At 45.3% G+C, this 23504-nt stretch overlaps 1 protein-coding gene across 1 annotated transcript in view; it reads right to left on the bottom strand.

Annotated features, from left to right (window-relative positions):
- LOC140427762 (protein downstream neighbor of son homolog) overlaps positions 1–22459 on the bottom strand; it is a 49654-nt gene extending 27195 nt beyond the window's left edge. The window contains exons 1-6 of the mRNA XM_072513391.1: positions 21823–22459; positions 15769–15852; positions 4522–4722; positions 2238–2416; positions 1254–1432; positions 437–542 (exon numbers count right to left, since the gene is read on the bottom strand). Coding sequence (XP_072369492.1) covers positions 437–542; positions 1254–1432; positions 2238–2416; positions 4522–4722; positions 15769–15852; positions 21823–22161 — 1088 coding nt within the window. The 5' untranslated portion in view covers positions 22162–22459. The remainder of the gene's footprint in view (positions 1–436; positions 543–1253; positions 1433–2237; positions 2417–4521; positions 4723–15768; positions 15853–21822) is intronic.
- Between the last annotated feature and the right edge of the window lie 1045 nt (positions 22460–23504).

The raw sequence follows: 23504 nt of genomic DNA, 5'->3' as shown, positions 1-23504 counted from the left end.
TAGGCCAGACCAGGTAAGGATGGAAGGTTTCCTACCCTAAAAGGATATTGGTGAACCAGATGGGTTTTTACGACAAATGGCTTCATGGTCATTAGGCTTTTAATTCCGGATTTTTACAGAATTCAAATTTCACCACCTGCCATGGCATTAACCCTCTGTCTCTGGATTACGAGGCCAGTGACAATACCACTATGGGTATGTATCAATAGTATTTTTCCACACCAACATAGCCATAGGACTTAAATAAAAGCAAATTACTGCGGATGCTAGAATCTGATACAAAAATAGAAAATACTGGACAATCTGAGCAGGCCTGACAGCATCTGTGAAGAAAGAAGGGAGTTAACATTTCGAGTCTGGGTGACTCTTTGACAAAGGGTCATCCAGACTCGAAACGTTAGCTCAGTTTTCGGTTTTTATTCGCCATAGGACTTACTTGTGAACATCTGAGTTTTCCTCCTGTGTTTCCAAATCAGCAATACCAATTATTTTTTTCTTTCCGTTTTTACCATCTTCCAGCAAGGGCAAGGAAAACGTGATCCCTATGTAAAGATAACAATGTCATCAGCAAGCACGCACCACCGTATAATCATAAGCAACAGGGTATCCAGAAGAGATTCCATTGTTGCTGTTTTACTGAATGATCATTCTTGTATCATAACATGGCTGGAATTTCAAAAAGTTTCAACTGGATCACAAACTAATTTGAGTGAAGGGGGCAGAAAAATAAAAACTACATTACATAATGGAATATAATAATAATCTTTATTGTCACAAGTAGGCTTACATTAACACTGCAATGAAGTTACTGTGAAAATCCCCTAGTCACCACATTCCGGCGCCTGTTCGGGTACACGGAGGGAGAATTAAGAATTTCCAACTCGTCTAACAAGTACGTCTTTTGGGACTTGTGGGAGGAAACCAGAGCACCCAGAGGAAACCCACGCAGACACAAGGAGAATGTGCAGACTCCGCACAGACAGTGACCCAAGCCGGGAATCGAACCCAGGTCCCTGGAGCTGTGAGGCAGCAGTGCTAACCACTGTGCCGCCCATATTATAAGGAGTGCCAAAATAACCTCAGATACCAACGTTTTTGAATATTTCTACACAATGTACCTGACAAAAGTAGCTCAGAACTGTAACAGCATAATTAGACAGATCATGAATCAATCGGAGGGTCAACCATGGGCATTTACGAAGTTTTAAAACATATTCTCCCATAGCAGGTTTTACATAAATATAGGGCCATACCTTCATTTTTCATAGCTTCTCTAAGGCCCCTTGTTGTAGGGGAAACAATAGCTGTAAGCAAACCACTTCCTGCTACTCCAGGTGCCCGGAACAGCACAGTGAATTGATATGTGCAGAAGTAGAAATAGGGGCAAAGCTTGGCTCGTAGTAAATTATATAACGAACTAAAGCTGAGTGACCTGGAGAAATTGAACAAAAAGGCAGTCATTTACAACTAATCAAATTCAATTTTCTCCCCTCACAATATTCTCTTTGTCCCTTCTGCAGACACTGACCAATGCTAAATTGGATTACTACACTACCTTTCTCGAGGGACCATTCATGTGCAGGCTTAGACATTCAACTTGTAAGCATGCATGTTGTAACTGTGGTTGGGTCAGCAGCAAAGAAAGATAGAATTTACACTTTAGATAACTTCACACACACCCCCTGGGAATGTCAAAGCACTTTTAATTGTTTGCATTTGTAATGCTGCAGTGCAGTGAAATGTAGCAGCTTGTACAAAAATCTTACATGCAGCAAGTTAACAAATGAACCAGATTAATCTGTTTCTTTGATAGTGTTGAAAGTGGAATGTTGACCAGGACAGGAGAAATATCCCTGGCTTCTCTGAGTCATGGGATGCTTTATGCCCACCTTAAGCAGGCTGATAAAGTCTTACTGTAAAGTCTCACCTAGAAAACATCATACAACGATGTTGTATGCAAGTAACTGCAGTGCTGCAAGTAACCCCAATAATGGGATGGACTCAGAATTTTACAACTGAGAAGGCCATTTGATCAGTGTTCCTTTGTGTGTAAAATGACAGAGCACCTAGAATTCAAAGCCCAGATATCTGGTATGCAAACATCCTCTGTATCAAGTGTGAAATGTATTAACAAGCTGAGCCTTAACCCAATTTGTACGTACATGAATCCATTCCAATTAACTTTCCATCATTTTGGTTTTAATCCTTTTAGGCTTCTAAAAAAAAAAAACATGTACCATTCACTCATTAGCACTTGTTGGACTTTTTCATCTTGTGACCAAGGACTGCTCTTGCCTGCCATTTTCCTTTCTGCTCCAATTCGAGGGAAAAGTGATAGCCATGGCAGTGAGGGATGAAGCCAGTACACAAGACTTTGCTGAAACGCACAGCGTAAATCTGTGCACGATCTTGGGTCCTAGATAAAAGCAAAAAGGTGTGAGACAAACTGTGTTTACTAATGAATTATAATTCATTCAGTATTGGATTAACTCTAAACAACCTGGCTTTAGATATAAGTGCATGAGGGCAAAACAAATAGTTTGAGTTCATGTTTGCATCACTCTGACATATTGGAGCCAATTTTTAGCTACCTATTTTCCCAATTATTTGGCAGCATAAGGAGGTAGGAAAGAGAGGCACATTGCAACGCAAAAAAAAAAATACAGCTCGAGGACTTTGAATTTTCAAGTTGGCTTTGGTTTAGGCAGAGACCACAGCCACCTGAAACCAGTGAAGGATACTTAATATAGGATCTATGAATTTTTATATTGTCAAAGCTGTCAGTGCTGCTTCCTCAAGTCACTCTCAAACAATGGGCAGACAGGTTAGAAAGTGGCTATTTGCAGCTCGAATTAAAAGAGATGAGAAGCTCCAACAGTGCAAAGCCAGAAATGGGTCTGGTAACGACCATTTGTTGGAGGACATTTGTGCCTTGAAGCTTTTATCCCATCATGACAGAGAGATGATCGAGGCTGACAGTACATATATTTTGCCTCATGGATGTATGCCCTGCTAGAATGACAATAAAATGGACATCACCAGATGGCAGACGACAACAGGGCAGACCAAAGAAGACCTGGCAAATTATATTTCAGGAGGACCTCCAGGGAGCAGGACACCACCTGGGTGCAATGAAAGAGATTGCAATGGACTGGGGCTAGTGGCGGCGTCTTGCTGCTGATTGTCCCGGCAGTCATCTCATATTGCTGCTTTTTTCAATTTCTTTGTCACAATAATGTACTGCGCTATTGATCCCCTTTTGTGATATTTTCAGCTTGTCCTTTGAAGGTGAAGGCCCAGTTATAGGCTGTGTGGATGGTTAAAGGTTGCTTTGTCTTGCAGGGACCTTGTTAGAGGGGGATGGGCTTTGAATTTGGTTCTGCTTTTTGGGTGACTATTTTTCTAAAGTGACTGTTTCTTTCTTCACTGTTTTTTCTGATGTTTGTTTACTGGGGAATGTGATGCTTTTAAAATATTTATTCATGGGGGGGGGGGGGGGGAAAGAGAGGAGAAAACAATAGGGAGACAGACTGCTTGGTGCCAGGGGCGGGAGCTACCGAGTCAGCATGGGTCAGCTGACTCTCAGAAGCGCAGTGGGGGGTGAGCAGATGTTAAGCTGTAGTTTGACTTGGGGGATTGGGTTTCTAGTGTTGTTGCTTGGGAGGGAGGGGGAGCTGCTTTGCTGACAGGGGAGGAACTGTTACTAGGGAAGCCCCCAGTCTAGGCTGATCCCATGGAATGTGAGGGGACTGAATGGGCCGGTCAAGAGGGCTTGCATGTTCGCGCATTTGAGGGAACTGAAGGCGGACGTGGCAATGCTACAAGAGACACACCTAAAGGTTACAGACCAGACGAGATTGAGGAAGAGGTGGGTTAACCAAGTGTTCCACTCAGGACTGGACTCAAAGACCGGGGGGGTAGCGACCTTGATCAGCAAACGAGTGGCATTCGAGGCAGGGAGAATCGTGTCAGACAAGGGAGGTAGGTACATAATGGTGAGTGAGAAGCTGCAGGGGGTGCGAGTGGTACTTGTGAACATATATGCTCCGAATTGGGCCGACGTGGAATTTATGAGGCGGGTGTTAGGTAAAATCCCAGACGGTCACATAACCTGATCATGGGAGGGGACTTCAATACAGTCATTGATCTGGAAATGGACTGGTCAAAATCCAGGACAGGGAGGAGGCCGGCTGCGGCAAAGGAATTGAAGGGTTTTATAGAACAGATGGGGGGAGCAGACCCATGGAGGTTTGCATGGCCGAGGACAAAAGAATTTTCCTTTTTTTCAGATGTCCATAAGGTATACTCTCGCATCGACTTTTTTGTTCTGAGCAGGGCGCTAATACCGAAGGTGGTGGATACTGAGTACTCAGCAATTGCAGTGTTGGACCGTGCCCCATCTCAAGGGCAACTAGGGATGCGTAATAAATGATGGCCTAGCCAGCGATGCCCATATCCTTTAAATGAATTTTAAGAAACACACCTTTTCTACAATTTTGTGACAGACAATTCATTTGGTACCTCAATATGCAGGGGGAAATCAACTACTGAGGAACGACAGTGCTGTATTAACCCTTTGGCTTCCTCTGATGCCTTGAGATGACCTGTCCAAGTAAAAGGATGAGGGGATTTGAAAAGTACCCATGTCTTGACACTCCAATCTGCAGGAAACTCTTTGGGCAACAATGTGCATTCAGATAATACTTCAGGATTTTCTAAGTTCTGGGAAAACATAATAGGAAAGTAGGCCTGTTACAGTTAATCCAGAATAAAAGCTGGCGCAGGAAACAAATTTCATTTCACAATATTATTTCATAATAAACATCCATTCCATGTTACTCAAAACAGGTATGGTCAAATTGATTTCTGAATTGCAACTGGCTCTGCCAACAATAAAACTCACAGAATTATAGTCCTAAATTTAAAAAAAAACAATTGTCCCTTACAGCTTAGTTTGCAGTGGCTACCAACAACAAAGTACTGTGCACACCCCTGTCAGCATCAACGGGGCTGAGGTGGAGATGGTTAACAGTTTCAAATCACAAAGCACATCACCAAAAATCTGTCCTGGTCCACCCATGTTGACCCCACCACCAAGCAGAACAGCGCCTATACATCCTCAGGAAACTAAGTAAATTTGGCAGGTCCACACTGACTCTTACCACCTTTTACAGATGCACCATAGAAAGCATCCTATCTGGCTGCATCACAGCCTGGTATGGCAACTGCTCGGCCCAAGAAACTTCAGAGAGTCATGAACACAGCCCAGTCCATCACACAAACCTCCTATCCATTGACTCCATCTACACTTCCCGCTGCCTAGGGAAAGCGGGCAGCATAATCAAAGACCTCTCCCATCCGACTTACTCTTCCAACTTCTTCCATCGGGCAGGAGATACAAAAGTCTGAGAATACGCACAAACAGATTCAAAAACAGCTTCTTCCCCGCTGTTACCAGACTCCTAAATGGTCCTCTTATGGACTGACCTGATTAATACTACACTCCTGTACGCTTCACCCGATGCCGGTGTCTATGCATTTACAGGTGTTGCCCTATTATGTATTTTCTTTTCATGTACTTAATGATCTGTTTGAGCTGCTTGCAGAAAAATACTTTTCACTGTACCTCGGTACACGTGACAATAAAAAAGTCCTATCCTATCCTAATCCAAATAACACTGACCCGGTTAACAATTAAATCCCAGGGAAGCTGTGCAGATGGCTTAATGAGGAAAGCATCATCCAGAAGAATACAGACCAGAGAATCTCAAGTGAGTTTCTGAGTGCGCTGAGTTAACTGAACTCAAGCCATGAGGCTACAATTCTCCTCAGCTAAAGATGCCAATTTCAAAGGGACCTACGGGGATGAATTTGCATTTGATAAGCCAACTTTGCTAGTAGTCAGTGGGTCTGTCGAGACATGCTGGATAAACATTACTTTTGAAATAAATGTGAAGAAATGCACGTGACCCAAGCCTCCAGTCATTTGGTCAGTTTAATATTATATTTCTGGTCTTCACAGCCAAAACTTATTAATTGGACAGTATAGTAAGCACTCTCATCTCCACAAAGCCTGGCTCAGTTTGAAACATCTTTGATCAATGCCGGTCAACTTTGGAAATTTGGCATGTCAGCTACGACCCTCACCAACTTTTACAGATGCAGCATAGAAAGCATTCTTTCTGGTTGTATCACAGATTGGTATGGAGCCTGCTCTACCCAAGACAGCAGGAAACTACAAAAGGTTGTGAATGTAGCCCAGGGGTTGGTTTAGCACACTGGGCTAAATCGCTGGCTTTTAAAGCAGACCAAGGCAGGCCAGCAGAAGGTTTGATTCCCGTACCAGCCTCCCCGAACAGGTGCCGAAATGTGGCGACTAGGGGCTTTTCACAGTAACTTCATTGAAGCCTACTCGTGACAATAAGCAATTTTCATTTAATTTCATTTCAGTCCATCACGCAAACCAGCCTCCCATCCATTGACTCTATCTATAATTCCCGCTGCCTCAGAAAGGCAGCCAGCATAATTAAGGACCCCACGGACCCCGGACATACTCTCTTCCACCTTCTTCCGTCAGGAAAAAGATACCAAAGTTTGAGGTCACGTACCAACTGACTCAAGAACAGCTTCTCCCTACTGCCATCAGACTTTTGAATGGACCTACCTCGTATTAAGTTGATCTTTTCTCTACACCTTGCTATAACTGTAACATTATATTCTGCAGTCTCTCCTTCCTTCCCTATGTACGGTATGCCATTGTTTGTACAGCATGCAAGAAATAATACTTTTCAGTGTATACTTATACATGTGACAATAACAAATCAAATCAACTGGTCTAACAAAGAAAAGCCCCCGTGCAGCGTCAAGTGGCAATGACCTGGAACACACTGCTCTTTTTCTATTCAAGCAGTCCCTCAACTTTGAGAATGACTTGCTTCCACTCCAAGGAGACGGGTTCTGCGGTGCCTGAATAGTCCGATTCTGAATCCACAGACTCTGCCACAGGTTTGGCAGATGGTGCTTGATGAGGTGGGTGGGATGCTCTGGATTCTACGCTGTCCTTCTGCTGTTAATGATTGGCCTTTGTGTGCTCCATCCTTCAACACTCGAGGTGATTGGCGCCTTCGCGGATGCTTGTACGTTCTAAGGCAAGCGGTTCTCACGTGTCAGTGGGGTGTTGCATTGATCTAGGGAGGCTTTCAGAGTGTCCTTGTAGTATTTCCTCTGCCCTCCTAGTGATTGTTTGCCATTGTGCAGTTCGGATTAGGGCACTTGTTTTGGGAGTCTTGTGTCGGGCATGTGGGCAATGTGGCTCGCCCATCGAAGTTGGTCAAGTGTGACCAGTGCCTTAATACTGGGGCTACCGGCCTGGGAGAGGATGCTCATGTTGATACACCTATCCTGCCAGTGGATTTGCAGGATTTTGCGGAGGCAGCAGTGGTGATATCCCTCCAAAGATTTGAGGTATCTGCTGTACATTGCCCATGTCTCTAATGCATACAGGAGAGCGGGGACCATAGCTGCTCTTTAGATCATGTTCTTGGTGCTGGGTTTGCGGTTTCGGTCTTCGAATACTCTGCTCCTCAGGCACCCGAAAACTGCACCGGAATCGATGTTGGATTTCAGCATCAATGTCTGCTCGCACCGTGATGAGGCTCTCGTGGTATGGGAAATGATCCACATTGTCCAAGAGCTCACCGTGGATCTTGATGGTTGGGAGGGCAGTTGTGTGTGGCAGAAACAGGCTGGTAGAGAACATTTGTTTTCCGGATGTTTAGCCCGAGGCCCATTCTCTCATATGCCTCGGTGAATGTGTAAATAATGGTTTGTAGCTCAGCCTCAGAATGTGCACACACAGGTGTTGTCTGCATACTGCAATTCGATGACAGAGGTTGGGGTGGTCTTGGTTCTGGCCTGGAGATGTCGGAGGTTGAACAGTGTCCCGCTTGTCCAGTAAGTTAGCTCCACTCCAGCAGGGAGCTTCAGGATGATGGGATGGCGTGTTGCTGCAAGGAAGATGGAGAAGAGCTTTGGTGCAATGACGCAGCCTGTTTGATCCCAGTTCTTCCTCGTCATGACCAGTACAGTGTCAGCCCTCTCTACCAGTCATTCGTACATGTCGCTGCAGTTTCCTCTACATAGAATGTTTGCGTCCAGTTATTCCTCGAATAGTATCTGTCGCGGTGGTCGTGGGTACATCCTTGTCTCCTTCCGTAGGAAGATTTTAAGCTGCAGGTATCAGAGATTGTTGCCCGTAGCTAGCTGGAATCTCTTTGTCAGTTCGTTCGAAGAAGGCCATGTACAGAGGTTGATGCTGCTTCCTGCATTTTTCCTGGATTTGTCGCACGCTGAAGATAATGTCCATTGAGCCTCTTTATGGGCAGAAACTGCACGGAGGCTCATGGGGGAGCTCTGCCACTGGGAGGAGGCGGCTGAGAAGTATTCTCGCGATGACCTTTCCCGTGGCAGAGAGTAGGAAAATCCTTCTGTAATTTCTGCAGTCGGAACTGCCTCCTTTCTTGAACATGATCACAATTAAGGCATCTCAGATCATCCAGCATGCTTTCTTCCTTCCAGACAAGGGTGATGAGGTTGTGGATTCTTGTCATGAGTGCATCTCCGCTGCACTTCAGTATTTCTGCAGGGTTTCCATTTGCAGAGGTCGTGTTGTTCTTCAGCGGTCGGGTGGCCTTTCCGACCTCACGACGCGCTGGGCTTGCACCGAGATGGTGGTGGGTAGCATGTTGACAGATGCTGTCGAGGATGCTTGTGTCAAAGGCTGTGTCTTGCTTGAGGAGGTCCTTGAAGTGCTCTCTCCAGCAGGTGTTGACTGCCTCTCTGTCTTTGATGAACGCCTCTCCGTTTTTGGCTCTCAGTGGGGTGGGCCCATAAGACATAGGAGCGGAAGTAAGGCCAGTCGGCCCATCGAGTCCACTCCACCATTCAATCATGGCTGATTTCAACTCCATTTACCCGCTCTCTCTCCATAGCCCTTAATTCCTCGAGAAATCAAGAATTTATCAACTTCTGTCTTAAAGACACTCAACGTCCCGGCCTCCACCGCCCTCTGTGGCAATGAATTCCACAGACCCACCACTCTCTGGCTGAAGAAATTTCTCCTCATCTCGGTTCTAAAGTGACTCCCTTTTATTCGAAGGCTGGCCCCCGGGTCTCCCCTGCTAATGGAAACAACTTCCTTACGTCCACCCTATCTAAGCCATTCATTATCTTGTACGTTTCTATTAGATCTCCCCTCAACCTCCTAAACTCCAATGAATATAATCCCAGGATCCTCAGACGTTCATCGTATGTTAGGCCTACCATTCCTGGGATCATCCGTGAGAATCTCCGCTGGACCCGCTCCAGTGCCAGTATGTCCTTCCTGAGGTGTGGGGCCCAAAATTTCTCACAGTATTCTAAATGGGGCCTAACTATTGCTTTATAAAGCTTCAGAAGTGCATCCCTGCTTTTATATTCCAAGCCTCTTGAGATAAATGACAACATTGCATTTGCTTTCTTAATTACGGACTCAACCTGCAAGTTTACCTTTAGAGAATCCTGGACTAGGACTCCCAAGTCCCTTTGCACTTCAGCATTATGAATTTTGTCACCGTTTAGAAAATAGTCCATGCCTCTATTCTTTTTTCCAAAGTGCACTTGCCCACGTTGAATTTCATCAGCCATTTCTTGGACCACTCTCCTAAACTGTCTAAATCTTTCTGCAGCTTCCCCACCTCCTCCATACTACCTGCCCCTCCACCTATCTTTGTATCATCGGCAAACTTAGCCAGAATGCCCCCAGTCCCATCACCTAGATCATTAATATATAAAGAGAACAGCTGTGGCCCCAACACTGAACCCTGCGGGACACCACTCGTCACCGGTTGCCATTCTGAAAAAGAACCTTTTCTCCCAACTCTCTGCCTTCTGCCTGACAGCCAATCGTCAATCCATGTTAGTACCTTGCCTCGAATACCATGGGCCCTTATTTTACTCAGCAGTCTGCCGTGAGGCACCTTATCAAAGGCCTTTTGGAAGTCAAGATAGATAACATACATTGGCTCTCCTTGGTCTAACCTATTTGTTATCTCTTCAAAGAACTCCAACAGGTTTGTCAGGCACGACCTCCCCTTACTAAATCCATGCTGACTTGTCCTAATCCGACCCTGCACTTCCACGAATTTAGAAATTTCATCCGTAACAATGGATTCTAGAATCTTGCCAACAACCGAGGTTAGGCTAATTGGCCTATAATTTTCCATCTTTTTCCTTGTTCCCTTCTTGAACAGGGGGGTTACAACAGCGATTTTCCAATCCTCTGGGACTTTCCCTGACTCCAGTGACTTTTGAAAGATCATAACTAACGCCTCCACTATTTCTTCAGCTATCTCCTTTAGAACTCTAGGATGTAGCCCACCTGGGCCCGGAGATTTATCAATTTTTAGACCTCTTAGTTTCTCTAGCACTTTCTCCTTTGTGATGGCTACCATATTCAACTCTGCCCCCTGACTCTCCTGAATTGTTGGGATATTACTCATGTCTTCTACTGTGAAGACTGACGCAAAGTGCTTATTTAGTTCCTCCGCTATTTCCTGTCTCCCATCACTAGATTACCAGCGTCATTTTGGAGCAGCCCAATGTCTACTTTTGCCTCCCGTTTGTTTTTAATGTATTTAAAGAAACTTTTACTATCATTCCTAATGTTACTGGCTAGCCTACCTTCATATTTGATCCTCTCTTTCCTTATTTCTCTCTTTGTTATCCTCTGTTTGTTTTTGTAGCCTTCCCAATCTTCTGACTTCCCACTACTCTTTGCCACATTATAGGCTTTCTCTTTTGCTTTGATGCATTCCCTAACTTCCTTTGTCAGCCATGGCTGCCTAATCCCCCCTCTGATAACCTTTCTTTTCTTTGGGATGAACCTCTGTACTGTGTCCTCAATTACTCCCAGAAACTCCTGCCATTGCTGTTCTGTCTTTCCCACTAGGCTCTGCTCCCAGTCGATTTTCGTCAGTTCCTCCCTCATGCCCCTGTAGTTACCTTTATTTAACTGTAACACCTTTACATCTGATTCTACCTTCTTTCTTTCAAATTGCAGATTGAATTCTACCATATTATGATCACTGCCTCCTCAGTGTTCCCTTACTTTAAGATCTTTAATCAAGTCTGGCTCAATACATAACACTAAGTCCAGAATGGCCTGTTCCCTCGTGGGCTCCATCACAAGCTGTTCCAAAAAGCCCTCCTGTAAACATTCAATGAATTCCCTTTCCTTGGGCCCACTGGCAGCATTATTTACCCAGTCCACCTGCATATTGAAGTCCCCCATGATCACTGTGACCTGCCTTTCTGACATGCACTTTCTATTTTGTGGTGCATTTTGTGCCCCTGGTCCTGACCACTGTTAGGAGGCCTGTACATAACTCCCATTATGTTTTTTTTGCCTTTGTGTTTCCTCAACTCTACCCACACAGACTCCACGTCATCTGACCCTATGTCATTTAGTGCTATTGATTTAATTTCATTCCTAATTAACAAGGCAACCTCGCCCCCTCTGCCCACCTCTCTGTCTTTTCGATAGGTTGTGAATCCCTGGATGTTTAAATGCCAGTCCAGAACCCCCTGCAACCACGTCTCTGTGATGCCTACCACATCATACCTGCCAGTCACAATCTGGGCCACAAGCTCATCTACCTTGTTCCGTACACTGCGCGCATTTAAATATAGCACCTTTAATTCTCTATTGACCGTCCCTTTTTGTTTTCTTAGTGTGGTGGATCTTGGTTTACTGAGCCTTTCCATACACTGTGTCATATTTTGTGGGATGGGGACTATCGTAACCTCTCCTGAGTTCTGGCTTTTCGTGCTTTTTTGTATTCCTAAGCAGCTACGCTTCCCACTGATTACTTCATCTCTTGGTTCATTGACTTTCCCTTCCCCCCCAATCTCTAGTTTAAAGTCCTATTGACCACCCTATTTACTCTTTTCGCCAGAATACTGGTCCCAGCTCGGTTCAGGTGGAGACCATCCCAACGGTATAGGTCCCCCCTGTCCCAAAACTGATGCCAGTGTCCCATGAAAAGGAACCCCTTTTTCCCCACACCACTCTTTCAGCCACGTGTTAACTTCCCTTATTCTTGCCTCCCTATGCCAATTTGCACGTGGCTCGGGCAGTAATCCGGAGATTATGACTCTTGAGGACCCGTTTTTTAAAATTTGAATCCTAGGTCTTTATAATCTCTAAACAGATTATCTAAACAGATCCTCTTTCCTAGACTTGCCTATGTTGTTGGTACCGACATGGACCACAACAAGTGGATCCTCCTCCTCCAGTATCCTTTCAAGCCGGTCAGAGATGTCCCACACCCTAGCACCGGGCAGGCAACATACCATGCGGGACTCTTTATCCTGCTCACAAAGGATACTATCTATCCCACTGATAATAGAATCCCCTACAACTACAACTTGCCTATTTACTCCTTCCTCTTGAATGGCCTGCTGAACCATGGTGCCTTGGTCAGCTGACTCATCCTTCCTGCAGCCCTGTTCGCCATCCACACAGGGAGCAAGTGCCTCATACCTGTTGGACAGGGTCAAGGGCTGAGGCTCCTGAGTTCCTGACTGCTGGTTCCCTTTACCTGCCTGACTTGCAGTCACACCCTGGCCACTGGCAGGATTTAAACTACTTACTCTGACAGGTGTGACTGCTTCCTGAAACACAGTGTCCAGGTAAGTCTCCCCCTCCCGGATGTGCCTCAGTGGTTGAAGCTCAGACTCCAGCTCATCAACTCTGAGCCGGAGCTCTTCAAGCAGCCAACACTTTCTGCAGATGTGGTCGCTGCAGCTCGTAATGGGATCTGCCAGCTCCCACATCAAGCAGCTCAGGCACATCACCTGACCAGCCATCTCTAATTAATTAATTAGTTTAATTTAAGTTTACGAGTTTAGCTGTGTTTATTTTTAAATTTGGGGCAGATTTGCTATCAACCAATCAGATCACAGCTTCCCTCTGACATCACTTTTGAAAAAAAAAACCTGGAAAATAGGAAGTTACCGTTAGGTTTTTATACTCAGACTGCTCCTCCTCCTCCGAACGGCTCCAGAAACTAGGCCCGAAGAAAAAGAGAACGCAAAACAGTAGGGAAAAAGCACCTTCTCCCACTCTGCACGGAATTACCTCACTGCACCAAATTACCAAGTTTCAAATTCTCACTCTGTCTGTGTCTCACTCACTCAGGCTGTGTCTCCTTGACCAGCGCAACGCTTACTGAGTGCGCGTTCTGTCTGTCTTTTATACAGACTTTAAGATGACTCACACTAAAACTTCAAAGAGAAGAATAAAATGTGTACCTTTGTGCCCCTAAACAGGCCTCAGGTGACTGCCAGATAATTGCCTCTCAGCAATTAGGGTGGGGGCAGCTTCAGCCAATCAGACACTAATCTACACTGGACTTTTAACTGAAAAACAGCACAATTAGATTAACCACTTACCTTTCCTGGTTACCTCACTGCACCAAATTTCAAATTCTCACTCTGTGTCTCACTCTGGCTGTGTCTCTTTGACCAGTGCAATGCTGGGTACTTGGGCCGTAGATGGTTTTGATTGTGCTGAAGAAGCCGTGCACATTGTGGTTGCCGGTGAGTTGCTGAGTCTCCTCTTTCTACCTGTCATCTGTCCAGAACGCGGGTTCTTTGTTGCACCTTGGTCTTCAGTTGCCTGTAGGCTCGTTTCTTCCAACTCATGTTTTGGTGGAACTGCCAGTTCAGGAAGTCTTGCGCTTGCGATCAAGGATATCCTGGAACTCGACGAACCGGCCTTGGTGTTTCCGGGTCGAGAGCCCAAGCTTCTCCTCGCAGGTTCCGACTATGGTGGCTTTTAAGGCAGACCAGGCGTTGTAGACATTCTGCGACTCAGGCTGGTTGGTTGTTGTCAGGTTAGCTGTGAGGTGCCGACTGAGTAGCATTCTTCTTGGGCTCCAGCGACATTTGAGTCTCCTGCAGCAGAGTTTTTCCTGCCTGTGGCGGTTTGGGGCCAGGGTGATGGAGATGGTAGAGCGATTAGTAGGTGGTCAGTCAAGCAGTCGTCGGTTCTGGTCATGGCGCGGGAGATGCCGACATCTTTGCGGTCCCTTGCTCAGACGATGACATAGTCTATTAGATGCCAGTGTTTGGAGTGGGTGTTGCCATGAGTTCTCCGGTTTGTCCCTCTGGCGGAGCAGGATGTTTGTGATGACAAGTTCATGTTCTAAACATTTTGTCAGGAGGACTCCATTGCCGTTTGTTTTCCCCACGCCTTCCCTGCCTAACACATCTTTCAAATGGCAGCTGACCCCGATTCTGCCATTCACACCTCCTCAAGACACATCTTTTTTTCTTTACTCAACTCCCTATCATGTCTTTGAACTTACCATTTTTATTTTGTCTGGCTTAAAACCTATAACAACTCCAACCTTTTCCAGTTCAGGTTAAAGGTCATCAACGCGAAATATCAATTTGATTTTTTATCTCCATAGATGCTCAGACGCATTTGAGTATTTCCAGCATTTTCTATTTTTATTTAAGATTTTCAGCATCGCAGAATCTTGCTTTTACACTGTGGCAAAATATATATTTAACCAGGTAATATTGTGCAGTAACTGAATAGGCACAGATAGTGGGGTTACATGCATGATTTCCATGAACAGGTTTATGGTTCCACCTGGGCATCAAGAGTAGAACTGAATTTGTGTATTGGCATACATTTCATTGCCACTTTACTCTGTCTGGTGCTCAGGGTGTCACAGGATTTAATCGCTATGGATGCTTGCAACCCATACTATTTCACTGTTGGTCTTATTTCCAGTAAGAGGAAAAGTTCATTTTGATTTCCAAAATAAAAACTCACCAATTGGTGACCATATATGCATAAATAATAGACACCATGCTTCAAAGCGTAATTAATTAAAAGTGCTTTGAAATACTGCAACATAATAAATGCGTGCAAGATTATAACAAATTAACTTCAACCCACTATCAGATCTAATTGCACGTTTTTAAAAGCATGAACTAAGTGGCTAATTTGCTTTACATTAATAAAACGAGGCATCTTGGCTACGCCACCTGATCAGGCAACCACAGAGGAGGGATAAAGTAATCCTTTCAAGGGACTCTTTCACATTTTCCTGACTGATTATAAAGTAGAAATGGTAAAAGGCCTAGGAACAGACCGCAAACTTGGTTACTCAGGTTCATGGAATGGTCAGGTGCATGGGATGGATGTTTCACCAGCTAGTCAATATTTACCTACGAACTTAGAAACTGCCTGACTGCTTTAACGAAGGAGGACTTCACAGGCAGGCTGTGTCCTGTCCTTGCTCAATTTCGATATATCGACTTGAAAAGACTTTCCAAATGGTGCCTTTCCCAACTCAAACCTCAGGAACCTAAAGCAGCATTCTTACCCATGAAACCAAAGCCCAAATATACTAAGTACAAGATCAGAAAATACTACACTATCCACCTAGCCAATTACAAAAAACTATTACCCTTAGAATAGCTAAGCAATTTTTTATTCAATTTTCCACACTATCAGCCTTCATTGCACTCACGAGCATGCTACACATTCATCACCCAAAGTGCCTTAAGTAAGCCATTAAGTCAAATGTTTTCCAGTGATGTTGTCCCAATATGGATTAAAAAATGGAATCCTACTACAGTGGGGCTTTTCCTTTCAGTAAATTAAGTTAAAAACTACATAAAGCATATTGAAATGGTATATAAAGTCTTCACCTGAATTACTACTGGAGTTGACTGTTCCTGAGAAATTAATTCTTCACCTTCCAATGTGGAATCTTCATAGTTTATAGGAGACACCTGTTTATGAGAGAAAATAGATAATATTAATGCTTTGTCACAGAAATAAAATCTTAACTCGAATTCAAGATAACATGTAATTGGTCTACCAACAGCATTATAGCTGGTTAAAATATAACCGAATTGCTTGGAAGTAGAGTTCCAAGATTTGGGGGATACGTATTCCAGGGTTAATCGGTATTCTTCTATGTTAATGGTTCCTGATGCAATTGCCAAGTTGTTAGCGAAAAATCAGAACTCTATCTTAACTATCTGTTTTACAGTGTGTATGTGTGGGTTGATGAAACTGGGACATAGAAGATTGTTTCAAATTATCAAATAAAGGAAGAGTCTGGAATTTCATCCAAATCATAATTTAAGAATGCATTTGGTAAGTAAAAAATATCAAGGAGCAATGATTATCATAGAATTTACAGTGCAGAAGGAGGCCATTTGGCCAATCGAGTCTGCACCGGCTCTTGGAAAGAGCACCCTACCCAAGGTCAACACCTATCCCCACAACCCAGTAACCCCACCCAATACTAAGGGCAATTTTGGACACCAAGGGCAATTTATCATGGCCAATCCACCTAACCTGCACATCTTTGGACTGTGGGAGAAAACCGGAGCACCCGGAGGAAACCCAAAGCACACACGGGGAGGATGTGCAGACTCCGCACAGCCAGTGACCCAAGCCGGAATCGAACCTGGGACCTTGGAGCTGTGAAACAATTGTGCTATCCACAATGCTACCGTGCTGCCCTGCATTTGGTAAGTTAAAAATATCAAGGAGCAATGATGGTGTAAGCTTTTAACAGAAACATTCATTAAGGATGCGATCTTCCGGCCACGGTGCTCCAGAAAAGCAGCTTGCCGCAGCACGGCGTGGCTGGTGAAAGCCGGGAGACCCTGCTCCCGGCATCTACCCGGCTCGCAAGATTCAACGCAATCTCGCGAGACGTTTTTGGTAGATCTCCAGATTAGAGCAAGGTAGTAAGCCTTATTCTAATGTGCCAGGGAGGCCTCCCATGGTCGTGGATTTTTTTTCATAGTCTCGGAGGTTCAGGCGCCATTTTAAATGGCATCCCGATCTCTCGCTACAACATGGACTTCCAGTGAGCGGACCTCTCCATTGTACAAAACGGGGCTATGTGCGGCCTCAGTCGCGCACTCCCCATTTAGGCCCCTGATTCAAAGTGAGTCGCGTTGAATAGCCAGATGTTTCTTGGCAATAAGAGTGCCGACCAGCACCCAGAAAGCTTTGCTACAAATTAGGACAGCATAATGCAGACAACTGAGTTTTAGAAGAATTGGTAACTCTTGATTTCCTCTCTGCCTTTGATTTGTCCTTTGAAGGTCACAACATTTTTTATTTATTTGTGCCAGGTGCAGCGATCCTGGTCAAGCTTCACCCAAGACTCAGGGTTGTTTGCCCTCCGTGTCCCTACAGTACTTCCTTTGATCGTTTTGAGTGCATCATAGACTCAAGTTCTCCATAGAAGATTCACCTCTGTAAGCAATGTCAGCCAACTGACTACCTGACCAGCCCAACTCTAATCTATCTCAATATGGTGTGGATGCTTGGCATTCTAGCTCAGGTGAGCATCTATGTCTGGTATTTTGACTTGTCATCGGATCTTCAGAAGATTCTGAATGCACCTCAAGTAATGGTTGAGTTTTTTGGCATGACAGATACAGTCCAAATCTCACATGCATAGGGCAGAGAGGGCAGGAATTGCTCTATGAATTTCAGTTTGATAGGCAGACTTTACACCCTGACTGATGTTCGAAATCTGACACTTGCTTTGGCAATTCTTGCATGTGTCTTGTCGTCAATATAGACAGTTCCAGACTGTGTTGCCGAGATGAGGGAATATGTCCACTGTTGACGGTTTCTAGTCAAGGACTGAAACATTGGGTTCAAGGGAGGGCACAGATATCAGCAAACAGGAAACCAAAGGATGTCCTTGGAGACTTCAGTCTTTGCCTGGAGTGGTCTCAGATTGAGTAGCTTCTCATCCATGCGATTATCAAATCTTGATGCCAGGATCACCATAATGGAAGGCATCAGAATGCATAACAGGAAAAGATGAAAAGGGTTAGTGATGGCATGCAGGTGTGTTAACTCCATTAGTGACTGGAAAAATTAGTCAAAAGACTCTGATCAAGGATATGCATAAGAATGCAGTCGGGGTAGCTGAAGTTCTCCATTATCTACCAACGGCCGACTGTGCCAAAGGACTTGATCAGGTCGATAAATGTGGTGTAGAGGTCCACGTTCTGTTCTTGGCATTTCTTCTGGAACTGTCTAACTGCAAATAGTATATCAATGGTTCTTTGATCTTTTCTGAAATTGCACTGCATCTCAGGCAGCAGCAAAGTTGGTTGAGATGTTGCACTGAGCAGTTCAGAAAGATTCTGGCGAAGATTTTACCAGAGATAGTGAGGAGATTCTTCTCTGACCGTTGCTGCAAGACTGGAGACTTCAATCCTGCTTGTGCAGATGGACAACGGAGGCATCGACTTCTAGCCTTGTAGATCTCAGCTGGGGTAGCATCAGTTCCTGGAACGTTGTTACTAGGCAGCAGTTTGATTGCGTTCATCGTTTTTAAGTGTGGGAGAGTGATCAAGAGAGCAATTGATAGCAATCTGTGGCAGCTTCTACACTGATGTATGAAAGTCAATTGAGAAAGTGGTGAAAATGTACTGTTCATCATTCTAGAATTTGGACATTTTCTGTGTTAAGTGTTGACCTGTCAGGATAGAGTATTGATGATGAACGATGGAGATTTAGAGCATCATCAAATCTCATCCAGTCTTTGTGGTCTGAAGAAAATCTACTTTCTAATTCAAATAAGTATCTTGCATCTCTCTGCGCTTGAATTTGGACAGTTCTGCAGATGCTGCTGTAGGCATAGCGTTTTGATAGTGATGACTTGTTATCAAGATAAACCAAAGGGATGCTTCTCCTCCAGTGCTTTCCAGCATGCCAGTCTTGAGGTGGGGCCAAGGGCCCCTGGAGCAGTGAAGTACTCTGTATCCATGAAGGTCACCCAGGCATCCTCGATGCAGCGAGTGTTCATTTTCACTATATGCAGATGATTCTTAGGATACTAGAAGAGATTCCTGTTTGAGCCTGGAGTCACTTCTGAACCATCATGCCCTAGGGGCATCTAGGGGACAGATCTTGATATTTAGCTTTCAATGCTGTCGTTACATGCATACTCTTCCCTGGTCCTTTTCCTGGTAATAAGTCGTTTGATAGAACGTCTTGTTGCGATTCGGAAGGCAAAAAAACTGTTGGTGATAGTTCATGCTCACATCATCAGCAAGAGGAGATCATTATTGTTACAACTGTTAAACTGGTTTTGTAAACCTGTTTCCCCGCCCCCTCCCCCCCATGACCCCTGCCCACAGCTGGTGATCTGCACCAACTCTCGCACTGACATCCCCAGGAATAATAGCTAGTTTGATTTTGGCATGGCAGCAATCAAGAGTGGAGGTGACACAAGGTACAGGGAAAAGATTGTCAGGCTGAAACATTACCTCTTTCTGCCCCACACAATTTCTCCTTTACGGCAGCCCCCGTTTAAAATCTTTGAGACGCCTTTTATAATAAATGCAAAGGACCCAGGTTCGATTCCCGGCTTGGGTCACTGTCTGTGCAGAGTCTGCACATCTCCCCGTGCCTGCGTGGGTTTCCTCCCACAAGTCTCGAAAGATGTGCTGTTAGGTCATTTGCACATTCTGAAATCTCCCTCCATGTACCCAAACAGGCAGCGGAATGTGGCGACTAGGGGATTTTCACAGTAATTTCATTGCAGCATTAATGAAGCTTACTTGTGACAATAATAAAGATTATTATTAAGTTCTCGTTGGTCATTTCTTGCCATGGAGGGACTGACTGGTATTGAATGAGTATTTGTAGGTGGGATCCATCAGCTGCTGCCTTCTGAGGGCTCTGCAACATTCAACTCCTTTGTTTAAGAAGGGCAGCAGGGAAAAGCCTGGGAACTACAGACCGGTGAGCCTAACGTCTGTAGTAGGTAAGTTGCTAGAAGGTATTCTGAGAGACAGGATCTACAAGCATTTAGAGAGGCAAGGACTGTTTCGGGGCAGTCAGCATGGCTTTGTGCGTGGAAAATCATGTCTCACAAATTTGATTGAGTTTTTTGAGGGGGTGACCAAGAAGGTAGATGAGGGCAGTGCAGTAGACGTTGTCTACATGGACTTTAGCAAAGCCTTTGACAAGGTACCGCATGGTAGGTTGTTGCAGAAGGTTAAAGCTCACGGGATCCAGGGTGAGGTTGCCAATTGGATTCAAAATTGGCTGGACGACAGGAGACAGAGGGTGTTTGTAGAGGGTTGTTTTTCAAACTGGAGGCCTGTGACCAGTGGTGTGCCTCAGGGATCGGTGCTGGGTCCACTGTTATTTGTGATTTATATTAATGATTTGGATGAGAATTTAGGAGGCATGGTTAGTAAGTTTGCAGATGACACCAAGATTGGTGGCACAGTGGATAGTGAAGAAGGTTATCTAGGATTGCAACGGGATCTTAATCAATTAGGCCAGTGGGCCGACGAATGGCAGATGGAGTTTAATTTAGATAAATGTGAGATGATGCATTTTGGCAGATCGAATCAGGCCAGGACCTACTCAGTTAATGGTATGGCGTTGGGGAGAGCTATAGAACAAAGAGATCTAGGAGTACAGGTTCATAGCTCCTTGAAGGTGGAGTCGCAGGTGGACAGGGTGGTGAAGAAGGCATTCGGCATGCTTGGTTTCATTGGTCAGAACATTGAATACAGGAGTTGGGACGTCTTGTTGAAGTTGTACAAGACATTGGTACGGCCACACTTGGAATACTGTGTGCAGTTCTGGTCACCCTATTATAGAAAGGATATTATTAAACTAGAAAGAGTGCAGAAAAGATTTACTAGGATGTTACCAGGACTTGATGGTTTGAGTTATAAGGAGAGGCTGGATAGACTGGGACTTTTTTCCCTGGAGCGCAGGAGGCTTAGGGGTGATCTTATAGAGGTCTATAAAATAATGAGGGGCATAGATAAGGTAGATAGTCAACATCTTTTCCCAAAGGTAGGGGAGTATAAAACTAGAGGGCATAGGTTTAAGGTGAGAGGGGAGAGATTCAGAAGGGCCCAGAGGGGCAATTTCTTCACTCAGAGGGTAGTGAGTGTCTGGAATGTGCTGCCAGAGGTAGTAGTAGAGGCGGGTACAATTGTGTCTTTTAAAAAGCATTTAGATAGTTACATGGGTAAGATGGGTATAGAGGGTTATGGGCCAAGTGTGGGCAACTGGGACTAGCTTAATGGTAAAAACTGGGCGGCATGGACTGGTTGGGCCGAAGGGCCTGTTTCCATGTTGTAAACTTCTATGATTCTATGAACTCAACAATTCCTACGAAATTATGCAGAAAAAATGTTTTTAAATAGAATCAACGCCCCCCACCCCCCCAACCATTTTCACACAACTGGGGCAGCACGGTGACAGTGGTTAGCACTACTGCCTCACAGCGCCAGGGACTCGGGTTCGATTCCCATCTCAGGTGTCTGTGTGGAGTTTGCACGTTCTCCCAGTGTCTGCGTGGGTTTCCGCCGGCTGCCTGCCACAGCCCAAAGATATGCCGGGTGGGTAGGATTGGCCGCGCTAAATTGCCCCTTGATCCGCAGGCTAGGGTATGGGGTTACCTCGGGATAGGGTGGGGGGTGTAAGTGGGAAGCTCATTCAAAAAGGGACGGTGGGGACTCGATGGGTCGAAAGGCCTCCTTCTGCGCTCTTGAAATTCTATGAAAATAATAATTTGAAAAAAGCACATTATTATTTTGCTCTCTGGAACGACAGAGTTATTTCAGATCGGGCGCAATCCAGCTTTTGTGAAAAAAAACCGTGTTAAATGCTACGCTGGCTGGTCGTTCACCCGGTTATTTTACACTTTCTAACGTGCATAAAAAATCTTTTGGAAGTTACACCTGGGCGTCCCGCTTGTTGCCGGTGTCGGCCCGGGCTCTGCGCTCCTGGGCGGAGAGTGAGCGGTGCAGGGGGTTGCCGCTCTCCTCGGGCCACGCTGCCCCGGCCTCTGCCGCCCACAGCCGCTCGGTGTTGCCGATGTTGACGAACGGGTTCCTCCCGCTCCTCTGCCGTTTGCTGCCGTCGTGGCGGCGCTCCGGCTCCTGGTTCTCCGCCGGGGATGGTGGTTCCGAGGAGAGGCCGAGCCGCGGCGAGCTGCGGGCCCGCTTCCTCCTCAGCCTCAGGGTCTCCGCCGGCTTCTTGAAGCTGGGGGAATAGCCGGCCAGCTGCACGGTCGACATGGTTTTTTTTTTTAAAAAGCAAGGCGGTGAATAACGGGCGCTGCGGATGGACAGAGCGAAGCGGAGTTCCGACCTGACACCCAGGGACTGATTGTTAATTTTAAATTAAAAAAAAAAAAATTAATCAAAAAAATAAAATTCAGTGTGCCGATTGTTTTCAGAGGCAGCGGTTTAAAACCTTTCCCGTTTTTATTTCCATCTTTTAAAAAACACACAATCCGCCAAATGTCACCAGCGGACGAAAGTTTTTTTTAAAAAAAAAAATTTCGCGCGAGCTGCCCGTTGAACGTTTCCCGCCGAGCTAGTACGCATGTGCAATCGGGGCACCGCCCTTTCCCCCAAAGTGGGCGGGGCGGGCGGGATCTCCACGCAGGCGCGGTGTGGTCCCTGTCAGGCTTTCTGGACTTTGCTTCCAGCCGACGAGCGGTGGTGGTACTGCGCATGTGCATTGTGCTGGTTTCATCAGGAGGACTGGGAATTTAGGGTAACTGCTTTTTTACCCTGGGGTCAACTTTGTTCAAGTGCAAAATTTAATACAGCTTGAACAGTTGGGGGTAAATGGAAATACTTGGTTGGTAATGAGGGAAATATCTGGGATCAGTAAATAAACAAAATGGGTAAGTAAGAAAAGTACCAAACGAATGCTAAAAGCAGACCAGTTAAAATGCCCAACTGTACAACACTCTGGTGCGGCCGCATTTGGAGTATCGCGTGCAATTCTGGTCGCCGCATTATAGGAAGGATGTGGAAGCATTGGAAAGGGTGTAGAGGAGATTTACCAGAATGTTGCCTGGTATGGAGGGAAGATCTTATGAGGAAAGGCTGAGGGACTTGAGGCTGTTTTCGTTAGAGAGAAGAAGGTTAAGAGGTGACTTAATTGAGGCATACAAGATGATCGGAGGATTGGATAGGGTGGACAGTGAGAGCCTTTTTCCTCGGATGGTGATGTCTAGCACGAGGGGACATAGCTTTAAATTGAGGGGAGATAGATATAAGACAGACGTCAGAGGTAGGTTCTTTACTCAGAGAGTAGTCAGGGTGTGGAATGCCCAACACTAAGGGCATATAAATGGTCATTGGATAGACATATGGACGATAAGGGAATAGTGTAGATGGGCTTTAGAGTGGTTTCACAGGTCGGCGCAACATCGAGGGCCGAAGGGCCTGTACTGCGCTGTAATGTTCTATGTTCTCTGCTATTCACTTTGGTTGAATGATACAAGACTAAACTGCACATAGCTCAACCCAGAGCTGAACTTTATTCCTATCAATCACCAAGTCTGTCCATTTCCACCTTTGCCTCTATTTCACTCAGTCATTTTCCTGCTAAAAGTCTTTATTGA

The sequence above is a fragment of the Scyliorhinus torazame genome, chromosome 8 (assembly GCF_047496885.1).
Source record: "Scyliorhinus torazame isolate Kashiwa2021f chromosome 8, sScyTor2.1, whole genome shotgun sequence".
Taxonomy (NCBI): Eukaryota; Metazoa; Chordata; class Chondrichthyes; order Carcharhiniformes; family Scyliorhinidae; genus Scyliorhinus; species Scyliorhinus torazame.
The sequence above is the reverse complement of the archived record's forward strand: the minus strand, read 5'-3'. Positions and strand labels throughout refer to the sequence as shown.